Below are 12,790 nucleotides of genomic sequence, written 5' to 3'. Positions count from 1 at the left end.
AATTTGCGGGAGGACACTGCATGGTCACCCTGACAGTTCATACAACAAGGAGACGGAGGTGGACAGTCACCCTCATGGGCATCCCTGCCACAAGTGACACATTTAGCCGCATTAGAACAAGACTGGCGAGTGTGATTAAAATGCTGACACTGGTAGCAGCGCGTAGGTGTCGGGACATAGGGACGAACAGAAATAACCTTGTAGCACGCTTTGATGCGCCACGGCAGCTGAACACAATCAAAGGTCAAGAAAAGTGTCTGGGTCGGTACAAGGTCATTGTTGACCTTTTTCATGACCCTATGGGCGGCCGTCACGCCCTGCTCAGCAACGAAAGACTGAATCTCCTTGTCAGTCAATCCGTTGAGTGATTTAGTATATACCACACCACGCGACGAATTCAAAGTGCGGTGAGCCTCCACCCGGACAGGGAACACGTACAGGAGTGTGGCCCGAAGCAGTTTTTATGCCTGAAATGCACTCTCAGTTTCTAATAACAAGGTACCGTTACGCATCCTGGTACAAGAATTGACAGATCCGGCTATGGCATCTACACCCTTCTGGATAACGAAAGGGTTGACAGATGAAAAATCCTTTCCGTCCTCAGATCGAGAAACTACGAGGAACTTTGGGGCAGGCGGTAGTACTTTTGTCACTGGTGGCTGGTCAAGTTTCTGTTTTTGGGCAGAAGTCGAGAGAGAAGAAGAGAAATCCATTGTGGAGGAATCCCCCATGATTGCCAGCGTCTCCGATGGTGCGCTCCTTCCTCATGGGGACCCTCTCAGAGGGCACTCCTGCCTTAGGTGAATGTTTACAGCTCAGGTCACAACTCCCAAGAAACAGACGGAGGGACCAATCGGCATGGTTGGAAGGTGTCAGCTCAGGCAATCACCCCTCCCTGCGCCTGGCCTTTACCAGGGGGTACGTGCGTGCCTTACTTGTCTACCCAGGGCAGGGAATTACACGTTACCCCGTCACCGGCTATGCATGCGAATGCGTGGGTCGGCCTTCAAGAAAGAAGAAGAGGAAAAACGAAGGGAGAGAGGGAGAGAAAGGACAGACTGTCTCAAACGCCGAGGCGGAGACCAGAGGGTGGACAAGAAGGCAAGGAGACGAAGGCAAAGAGAGGAAGGCAAGGAGAGGAAGGCAAGGAGAGGAAGGCATGGACAAGAAGGCAAGGGGAAAAGTAAGGAGGACAGTGAGAGGGAGAAGCACAAAGAAAGGAACCAAACAAAGGAAGGAAGAAACCAGAATAAGTGAAAAACCAAAATGACCACAAATGTAAGTCGTGGAACCGTCCGTCTCCGGACGCAGGCACAAACTACCCCCTTGAGGGGGAGGGACTCCTTTTAGTCGCCTCTTACAACAGGCAGGAATACCTCGGGCCTTTTCTAACCCCCAGACCTGCAGGGGGGATGGGGGGGGGGGGGGAGGGGAAGAGGGGGGGAAGACTCGGAGAGGGCGAAGAGGGGGGGAGGGGGAGGAGGGGGAGGTTGGTTGGTTGGTTGTTTTGGGGAAGGAGACCAGACAGTGAGGTCATTGGTCTCATCGGATTAGGAAAGGACGGGGAAGGAAGTCGGCCGTGCCCTTTGAAAGGAACCATCCCGGAATTTGCCTGGAGCGATTTAGGGAAATCACGGAAAACCTAAATCAGGATGGCTGGATGCAGAGGGGGAGGAGGGGGAGAGGGTGAGAGGGGGAGGAGGGGAAGAGGGTGAGAGGGGGAGGAGGGTGAGAGGGGGAGGAGGGGGAGAGGGGGAGAGGGGGAGGAGGGGGAGAGGGGGTAGAGAGTTAGTGCCAGTTTTTAGTGAAATGACTACAGGTTGATGAGTTAGATGTTTTATGCAGCATCAGTGGGTGCAAGTAAATGGATTTCCCTGGTTGTCTCAAACCTGAATGAGTGACTTTTGCAGTCAGTTCTCTGTTCCTGATCAAACAAAACTCTGGTCGCAAAACAATGAAACATTTTCTGACTTCTTTTCCTACACTACAAAAAGGTATAGACTATTCAGGTCACAAAGCACAAAGAGCATATATTGACCAAAATCATGATAAAAAATGCTCTAGCCACATCTTAAGGCCAATCCATGAATGAAATTTTACACTCTGCAGTGCAGTGTGTGAACCAAGAAATCTTCACGAGATATTAAATATATGAGCAGAACTGGGCTCAAGTCAAGACCTAGGGTTTTCCAGAGCACTATCTAAATTTGCCACAATATTACCTTGATTTTGAAATTAATGCTAAATATTTCAATTCCAGTGTGACTTAATAGTGAAAGATTTAAAAATTTCCTACGTACTTACTGCTATAGCTGATGTCAGTTTTCTCCTTATCCACTGGTTGTCTGTAAATGGTGCAGTCTGAGTCACTCAGCTCGTTGCTATGTTTGATCACCACAAGAGGTTCCCATGTTATATAATTCAATAGCAGCACCTGTCAGATACAAACCCATCACAAAAATTTCTATTTAGAATAAAAATGTAAAGTGTGGTGAACTATTAGGTCTATAGCTTTGCTTCTGCTATTTTTTCTCAAAGTTCAAGGCTTTATTGTGAAAACTTACAAAAAATTATGATTCAAATTACTAGCCGTCGCTGGCAATTACTTTCTCCTATATTTTGTGTAACATGTGAACCCTGTGGCAGAAGAACTGTGTGTCTTGAGGAGATCCATGAATCAATCCGATTTTGCATTTTTTAATACGACCAGAAGTGCTGGTCAGCTGGTCTGTGTGGCACTGATAAAAAAAGTGACAGTCAGAGGGAGCCATGTCTGTAAAATATGGCAGGTGAGGCAGGACTTCCCATTCCAAATTTTCCAAGCCTGTTTCGACAGGATTTACAACACAGGATCAAGAATTGTCATGCTGAAAAATCATCTTTTCATGTCTATCACTTTCAATGTTCGGCCCAAATGCATCAACTGCTTTCAATAACAATTTCCTGTGATTGTTTCTATTGGTTACAGTAGCTTCAAAAACCTTCTCTCTTCTACCACCATGCCAGTCTTTGATGTCAAAATGAGCATTCATGAAGTGTTGAAACCATTCTCTGCATGTTGTTTCACTAATAGGTGCCTCACCATAGGTTTTACCTAGCATTTGAGGAGCCTCAGCCGTAGATTTCTTCAAGTTAAAGCAGAAAATTAAAACTTCTCACAAATGATGAGAATTGGGTTCTTAAAGTAACATATTCAATCGAGAATAACTTTATGATGCAATCACAACTAAACTATTTTTTTAAAATGGTGTTATGTTTACAAATGCCTAAGCTTACTGTATGACACTTACAACCACTGGTGTCACCTGGACCACAATTCATCACTACTGCCATCTATTGCCACCAAATGGCAGAAGCAAAGTTACAGACCTAAGAAAAACATTAAATAGATGGGAGAGTTCCTCAAGTCAGACTTAAAATTGAGACCATACCTATTATATGATTAGTCTTAATGCAAAAGCCAGTTATCTCTTATTACACTGCAAATATTTACTACTAAGTTGAAACCTTTGGTATCTCCTACCATATTTACGCCAGAATTCCTACTTCAGAAAAACCTGTCCCAAGCATGTCCTTTGACCAGATTTTTCACTGACAAAACCTACAATATCACAGGTTGAATCACACATGACAAAGTACACATTCCCTATCAACAAATACAACTCTCAGTAACTGCCACATATTCATTGCTGTGTCTTCTGTGTAATGAGTCTCTGAACTATTGAGATGAAAACTTTTATCTTTTCCCCCCTGTACACGAACAGGCTTAACTTTTTGTTTATACCTATCCACTGCTCAGTACTTCCCCTGTGCAGTGAGTGGTTTTCTTTACCCAGCAGCTGTCACTGCCGCCAGCAACCGCAGCTGTATGAAGGACTCCTGTAGCTTTTCCCATCCATCAGCCTTCTCCACATAGTCTAATGGCCTGTATTCCCACTTCTATCAGATTATCATCTCTGCCTTTTCTTATCTCTTGAAATCCAGAAAAAACTTTCTTGGTCAATACACTATCTTTTTAGTTGGCTACATGCCTGACATACTCATTAAAATGACAAATTATGTCTTCCACTCAAGTCTGTTCCCTGATACATTTCTTTGTTATCATGTATCTCAAAGTAATTTGCCACAAATATCTCTCCATTGTTCGGTTATCAATCCTCAAGCTCTTAAATGTTTTCACACTGAAAGTCCATATTTCACTGTTGTAACCAAACCTCTTCATACACTTTCCTTTTTAGACATGTGTAGCTTAATTTTGGGAAACCAGTTTACTTTCTCCAAAAGCACTTTTACTCTTCAGTTTACTTTTATTCATATCCAGCCTGTCACCTTCAACTCCCCTAAATAAAAAAACACACACAAATGTGATCTATGAGCATTGTTAATAGTACTATTTTCTTTTAAACATTTGTTGTGTATTATTTAAATCTTAGTACTGATATACAAGTCTATTTTTAAACTTGTTCATTTTTTTTTCTTAAAATTTATCTGACAACACAATGAGGAAAACAAAGGTGGTTCAACTACATTTCATCTCTATACATACAAATTGGAATACTATGACTTGACTGACAGAGTTATAACGACCTAGCCTAAACACTAAGGATATAAACTTGAATTCTGAGAAGGGGTGTTGCAGGCATCATTTAAGAAGGGACTTCTCAAAATCCCACCTCTAATGGGCTGAAAAGTGTTGCTATTAATGCAATTATGAAGTGAGAACTATGAAAATTTTGCGTTTATGAAAAGTAAAGTTGCCACTTATCATATAACGGAGATGCTGAGTGCCAACTTTCCTTTTCATAATATTGTTACATTCCATACTGGACTTTCCATTGTTTGAAAACTGTGTGTTTGGTTTCTCTGCCAGAAAGAAATAAATACATGTTTCAGCAATTTTTAAAATTTAACCCCTTAGAGGGTGAAAATTTTCTTTGAAAATAAATCCAAGTTAAAGAACTACTAAAGCATTTTTAAAGCTACATCTATGAAAACTGGTGAAAATTGGTACTTGACCTTTTGGTAAGGAATTAAAAAAAATAAGTTTTTCAATGTTTTCAGAAATAAAACCCCCAAGGAAGAGAAATAGGGAATAGACATTTTTATGAAAATATTTCATTATGAATGTTTTTAAAGCTAAATGGAAGAAAATTTATATTTGGCTTCTCAAGTCTTTTTTAATCAGTTATTTTCTCTATCGCTTTTATTCTTCATCCCCTCCCTTCCCACCCCCATCCCCCTTCTCTAATTCCACAGTCTCTAGTTTTCTACATTTTACTTTGTTGTAGCTGGCACAATTGGTACCATGTACTAGCTTCAGTGCCTACTTTCACTCTGATGCTTTCCTCTTCGTGTTCAAAGCATGTGGGTCCCTCTCATCCTATCCCTTTCTCATCCCTAAAATATTGCCAAAAGGTAGGACAGTGTCATATACTTTAAGATATGTCAGTTGACAATGCTAAATGTTCTGCCTCCTGAAGATTAGTAGAAGTCAGAAATTTGTTGTTTTAATTTTATCAATACATTGATGGTGATGATATTTTTGTTGTTTTAGTGGAAAATTGGGGTTAAATATAAACAATGGTATTAGTAAAGGAGTATGGTTATGTAACTTAGCACCGCTGCTTTCCTCAAGCAGACTATATGATCAGCACAATTTTTTTTAAATTGAATTTTTATGTTGTTCACAAACGACAACATCATCTATACTTTTCGATCTGATTAAGGCCATAGAACCATGGTCTTTTCCAAAGGTACTTCCAATCAAATCCGATTCTGGTAGCTGAAGTCTGAGGTCTGTGTTAATCTTGCCTTCTGAGTTCTTGTGGTGACATTTCCATGAAAACTTTCATCCCCTAACACATATTTCTTTATACGTCAAATACAAATTTTCATAGATTTAGCTTTAAAAATGTTTCAATATAATGAAATAGTTTCATAAAAAATTTGATCCCTTATTTCACCCCCTTAAAGGTTGAATTTTCCAAATAAAAAACACATTTTTTATTTCTAGCTGAAAAGCCAAATACAAATTTTCAGAGATTTAGCTTCAGTAAGGCTTTCATAATAAAATGTTTTCATAAAAACTTTCATCTCCCATTTCACCTCCTAGAGGTCAAATTTCCAAAAACACTGAAAAACTGACTGGAATCATTTGGACTGAAGCTGGTACAGTCCTTACCAATGTACTACCTTTGACTTCCTATGCTCTCTGAAGCCTTCCACTTCATTCTTCTCTCCACTTCTCTTCATGATACAGTCCCTCTCATCCTAAGATCTTAATGGTCAGCCCTTCCTTTATTATTCCTTCCTGAACTATCTCATTCTCTGATATAGTGTAGTATCAGTAACCCCCTGATTCTTTAAAGAATCTAACTCCCATTTATGAAAGACCTTGAAACATACTATTACATTTCTAATAAGTTAATGTGTTAGGTATTTGACATTTAGCATATAAGAGAGAAAAAGTTTAGAAAAGATTTGAAATTATGTTTTAAGTTTGTCAGAAGTCACTAAGTCCTCTCATTATGAAACAATGTATAAATGTAGTCTGGGCAATTTATGTCCCATTTTAAGCAAAAGCTAGTTTTTCACACATCTCAGTGTTTATGACATCATATCTCCTGAACTATATCTTGTACAGTGGTATAATTTTGCAGATATATTCAGTGTTACATATAGATACTGACTGCTAAAGTCTTGTGAATAGAGTTATCTAGCAAAAAAGTTATAAATTAAAACATCATGCTTGACACTTAAGTTTTACTGCAAGAACAGCAAAAATTTAAGGAGAAACATTTTTCCTACATCATTTTGTGGGGAGTGTCAGCAATAAAAAGTTTTGTAATGATTTGAATTATGTTTAAAGTTGTGACTTCTCAAAATTTCCTGGCATATTTCTCCTTCCAGTAATTTTCAGGTTTGCAGCCGGATCCCATCAACATTCTGCCACGATATTTTGGCCCAGAAACGTCCAGCCATCCTCAGGTGAGTACACGAATTACTGAAGAGACCTGATACAGTCATGGTATTCATAGCGAATTCCGCACATGCGAATCGTACTGACGGTTTATGGTGCATGCATTAGGATGTGACATGTGCTAGGCAGCCAAGATGTGTGCTGCCCAAAGTGGTTAAGTAAGAACAAACTAATTGCCGAGTATTGACTGAGCATGTCGATTCCATTGTCACCGCATAATTTTAAAATAGGATTCCAATTTTATCCAGCTGAAAGCTGTTATCATGATTCATTAAATTATCAGCAAGACATATTTCCATGGATTCTTTAATTACAGAGTCCCAGAAGCTGGAAACCAGTGCTAAAACTTTGGTACTATTGTATTCCATTGAATGTCCCATGAAAATGCAATGTTATGCCATTGCTGATTTTAAAGGTTGCTGCAGATGGATGTGTCTTTGATGTTTTAAACAGCGTTCCTAGACTGTTCGTGTCAGGCATACATATATGCATGTCATTCATACATATGCAGAGCCACTCTCACAGGGAATTTTATAAACACCCGCCTTCCTCAATTGTCAATCGTCTTTAACGGATCCGACTAAGGCCCTGCTCTCTGTTGGTGGATGGAAAATGACATTAATATTATTCTTCCTAAGCAATCTGCCTATTCTAGAAGATGCGATCCCAGCATGTGGGAGGAATGTAGAAGATTTATAGTCATCACCAGTCTTCTCAGAGCATTGCTTCTTGCTATTATAATTGTGCATGGTCCTTTTGACAAGGGAAGACAACAACAAGAAGATATATAGTCAAATAAGTGATTCTATGTACCGCAAAATTGATAAGGACCCAACAAGCCGTATTTCCAGAAAAACTGTTACTCTTTTCAATGATAGCTCTTTTTCTGAACAAGCTATAAAGGGGCTGAGGCCACACAATACTGTTCTACCAAGACTGTATGGGCTGCCCAAGATCCACAAGGATGGGGTTCACTACAATTGATACTGAGTAATATTGGTGCCTCTACTTATTCGACCGCAAAACATCTGACTTCCTTACTCAAGCCGTATGTGGGTAAGTGCTGCCACCATATACGTAATTCCATGGATTTTATCAATCTTTTGAAGACTGTTAAGCTGAGCAGCTCGGATTTACTAGTTAGCTTTGAAGTGGTCCCACTTTTTACCAAAGTGCCTTTATTTGACTCTTTACACCTTATTGGTAACTTGGTCAGTGATGATTTTATGGCTTTTTTTTAACATGACAGTTGCCATGGGGAGTCCCTTGTCCCATGTGGTGGCCAATCTTTTAATGGAAGACTTTAAGGAGAATGCTCTTGAGTCTGCTGTCTTAAAGCCTACAGTTTTCTGGGGTTACATAGATGATACTTTGGTTGTATGGCCACATGACAGACTAAAACTGGAAAAATTCCTTTGTCATTTAAACTCTTTATATGAGAACATCAAGTTTACAATGGAGACTGAGAAAGATGGGACTTTACCCTTTCTAGACGTGTTAGTACACCTGAAGAATGATAGGTCTTTGGGACATTCGGTGTACACCAGCTGCTATCAGCCTGCGTTCTCAGTACTTTAATTCATTGGATGCATGTAATATCGGATACTGATAGCCTTCACGAAGAACTAGTGTATCTGGAGAAGGTTTCTAAATAGAATGGCTATACTTCACATCAAATATGGAAGGTTACGTACAATAACAATTACAAGAAGAGAGGAGACTTGATGAGGACTATAAATCTACTGCGTTCCTTCCACAGCCAGGAACGTTTCTTCTAACATATGCAGATTGCTTAAAGAATAACATTAATGTCATCTTCCACCCACCAGCAAAGAGCAAGGCTTTAGTCAGATCCGTTAAAGAAGATTTACAATTGAGGAAGGCAGAAGTTTATAAAATTCCGTGTGAGTGTGGCTCTGCATATGTAGGTCAGATGACGTAAATGGTCCAGGAATGCTGTGTAGAACATGAAAGACACACCCATCTGCAGCAACCTTTGAAATCAGCAGTGGCAGAACACTGCATTTCCATGGGACATTGAATGGAATACAATAATACCAAAGCTTTAGCATAGGTTTCCAGCTTCTGGGACTCTGTAATTAAAGAATACGTGGAAATGTGTCTTGCTGATAATTTAATGAATCGTGATAATGGCTGTCAGCTGGATAAAAACTGGAATTCTATTATTAACATTATGCGGTCACAATGGAATTGACATGCTCAGTATACTTACTTCACCACTGAGGGAAGCACACACAACTTGGCTGCCTCACGCATGTCACTTCCTAACGCATGCACTGTAAAGTGCCAGTATGATTCGCATGCGCAGAATTTGCTATAATCACCATGACTGCATCAGGTCTCTTCAGTAATTTGTCTACTCACCTGAGGATGGCCGGATGTCTCTGGGCCAGAGTATCATGGCAGAATGTTGATGGGATCCAGCTACAAATCCGAAAATTACTGGAAGATGTTTAAAGTTGGTTGGAACTCACTAAGTGCTGTCATTCTCAAATATTGGATGAATATGGTCAGTGTAATTTACATGCTGTCAGTTACATTGCTTCAAGACATATACGCAGCTTCCAACTGTAATACTTTTATTTTGTTAAACCTTTAATGTAAGATTACACCTGCATTTGGTAGATTATGACAGCATTTTAAATATTTAAATTCAGTCAATAAGTATATGAAATACTGAAAATCAAATTTCTGTTGCTCCTGGCAGCCATTGGACAGGCAACCTGCAACTGGCAGCATGAACCATAAGTTGGGTTAGTCTGTTAGTAATAATATACACACTTTTCTATGTGTAACAGCAAAATGAAATAGTTTTGCTCCTGAAACTTCCTGGCAGATTAAAACTGTGTGCCGGAACGTGACTCGAACTCGGGACCTTTGCCTTTCGCGGGCCAGTGCTCCACCATCATAGATTTAATCTGCCAGGAAGTTTCATATCAGTGCACACTTCACTGTAGAGTGAAAATCTCATTCTAGTTCTTCTCCTGAAGGTAAGTATTGGCCAGAATATGTGTGTCAATTTTGTAGTTTTCTTGAGTTCATTTTCCTTTGGACACATTTAATAACAATCAAATCTAACTAATGTATTTTGGTAATGTATAACACTTATTGAAAAACACTTGAGTTGTAGAATAATGTTCCTCTTGAGTGCAAAACGAAAATTATAAAATATTGATCATACGCCACTTCCAAAACTCTCCTTCCCCTCCCTAATATTTTTAATATAATCGTATTACTCCTTCATCCCTTTCCTATACCCATTTACTACTCCATTATTTTTTGTATTATAGTTTAAATTCTGAATAAATTTCCTTTTATTCTGCCTTTTTATGTACATTATGATCCGTAAGATTAATTGTATTTCCAAAGACCACATTGTCCTCCATTCTTGCTATAAACTGCTATTGTCTTGACAATAAGTTTATTGGAGAGATTAAGAATTTAGTTTTGAAAATGAAAGGGGAAGGAATTCACTACCTTGCTGAAGTGCTATGTTGCCAAGTGATCTAGAGCAACTAAGAAAGACTACAAGTAGAGTGCTAGACTTACATGTGAAAGGCCTGTGGCTGTCTCTCATCTTCACGATGCTATTACCTGTTAATCTCAGCCCCTGTAAGCCCCATATCCATATCCACTGTGCGGCTTCAGCTGCCAGAGGCTGCAGTCTCGTGTGTGTGTGTGTGTGTGTGTGTAAGCTTATATTGTGACAGTCTATTTGTTGTGCCTATCTGAAACTTAGCATCTCTGCTACGAGGGTGGTTTGAAAAGTTCTGAGAATGGAATAGAAAAAAAGTACTTACATCACTGAAACTTTTTTATTTTTCAATGTGGTCTCCTTGTCAATTAATGAATTTGGTCCAATGATGTTCCAGTACCTTGATCTCATCTCGAAAATGAGTTTCCTCCAGGCCTGCAAAATAGTTGTCAACTTTGGCTATCAATTCTTCATTTGAAGTGAATCTTCACCCACCAAAAAAAATTTTTAGTTCTGGGAAGAGATGGAAGTCTGACAGAGCCATATCAGGTGGATACGGCAGGTGTGGCAACAATTCATACCTTAGTTCATGTAATTTTGCCAGGGTGACGGCACGTGTGCGGGCACGCACAGTCTTGAGGAAAGATGAATTTCTCCCTTGATAAACCTGGCCTTTTTTCGTATATCTTTTGTTGCAATTTGTCCAGGATGTCATGGCCTTTCCCACTAAAGGAATTGTTTTCGCTTTCTTTGGTGGCAGAGAATCTGCATGTTTCTACTGCTTTGACTGTTGTTTTGTCTCTGGGGTATAGTGGTGCACCCAAGTTTCATCTGTGGTCCAAACCGGCACAAAAAATCTTGTTTGTTTCTCCTAAAATGGGCCAAACATTGTTCTGATATGTCCATTCGCATGCGTTTTTGATCCAGCATCAAGAGTCGTGTCGCCCATCTTGCAGATAATGTTTTCATTCCTAATTCTTCAGTTAAAATGTGATATACCCTTTCAGATTACATCTAGCAAGCATGGGCAATTTATGCACTTTCCATTGGCGATCCTCTATGACCATTTCGTGCACCTTTGCAATGATTTCTGGAGTAGTGACACATCTTGGCCGACCACTGAGTGGATCATCATCTAAGCTCTCTTGACCAAATTTAAATTTGTTTGTCCACTCAACAGTTGAATATGAAGGAGCAAAGTCTCCCGTGTATTCTGGAAGTCGGCATGAATGTACTTTGCTTTCATACCTTTCTTTACAAAGTACTTAATAACTGCTCAAATCTCAATTTTTCCCATCTTCGCAATTCACTAAGTGGGAACAACAACAGAGCCATGCCACCGCCACAGCTCTCTTCCAAGAGCACTGATGTGGCACTTGTTTACAGGCAACAGTCCAATGAATATTACATGAACAATTCGTTGCGATAGTGCTGACCTCTTGAGGTGATTCCGAGAACTTTTCAAACTACCCTTGTATATGGTGAGCAGCAACTTTCCTTTTCATAAACAGCCTTAACCAATAGACATCAGGGGTAGCTATCTTAAAAGTAACCACACATTAATTTTTGGAACAGCTATTATATAATACTTACAGTGCCATCCCAGCAGCCAATGGCAAGAAGCTGTCCTGATGGTGACCATGCAACTACTTTGGCACCAAGACAATTGTGCTTATATTGGCCTATCCATGACCCAGTTTCCATGCAAAACAGTTTCACAGAACACTGGTGGAGCTTGTTGTCCCACAAACATAATGTTGAGCCATTAGGGGACCAAGACATTCCGCCAACACCCAGAAAGTCATCGCAAGAAACATGCTGAAAATCAATGTTTAAAAATTAGTAAAAAAAATAATTTTTGCTTCAGCAAAACTTTATTTCTGCCTGATTTCTTAAGTGTTTTTGTGGTCTCAAGAGACCAACTTCACACTAAATTTGTAGATTGGATATAAGTTGAGTGGGTGCCATTAGACAGATTGCCACAAATGAACACAGATGAGTAAACACTCTGACAAGAAGGGAATGAACACAGTCAACTACAAAGTGCATGCCAGGCCAAAATTGAGTACTTACTGTCACAAGTGTAATAGTCACACCACTTCTAATAACCTTTGAAGCACAAACAGCAACTACATACAATGTGATTATTATTAAAAATGTTAATAGCATTGTCCCTTTGTTGTTTAGGTGTTACAGAGAACTTTTGTTTTTTTCAGCTGATGTTTGGACTGGGATTCCACTAGAATAGATGAGTCAGATATGTAAAGTCTTGCTAGTGGGACATCCACAACTGTTCTGTAAATTGTCCACAATTG

General features: G+C 39.7%; 1 protein-coding gene across 1 annotated transcript in view; it reads right to left on the bottom strand.

Moving 5' to 3' along the window:
- The window catches only part of LOC124545242 (WD repeat-containing protein WRAP73-like), an 84,131-nt gene that overhangs the window by 28,715 nt on the left and 42,626 nt on the right, over nt 1–12,790 (bottom strand). Inside the window, exons 4-5 of the mRNA XM_047124114.1 lie at nt 12,069–12,293; nt 2,305–2,434 (exon numbers count right to left, since the gene is read on the bottom strand). Of these exons, the coding sequence (XP_046980070.1) occupies nt 2,305–2,434; nt 12,069–12,293 (355 nt within the window). The remainder of the gene's footprint in view (nt 1–2,304; nt 2,435–12,068; nt 12,294–12,790) is intronic.

This window comes from Schistocerca americana, chromosome 8 (assembly GCF_021461395.2).
Source record: "Schistocerca americana isolate TAMUIC-IGC-003095 chromosome 8, iqSchAmer2.1, whole genome shotgun sequence".
NCBI lineage: Eukaryota > Metazoa > Arthropoda > Insecta > Orthoptera > Acrididae > Schistocerca > Schistocerca americana.
Note: the sequence above shows the minus strand (reverse complement) of the source record. Positions and strands in the feature narration are given on the sequence as shown.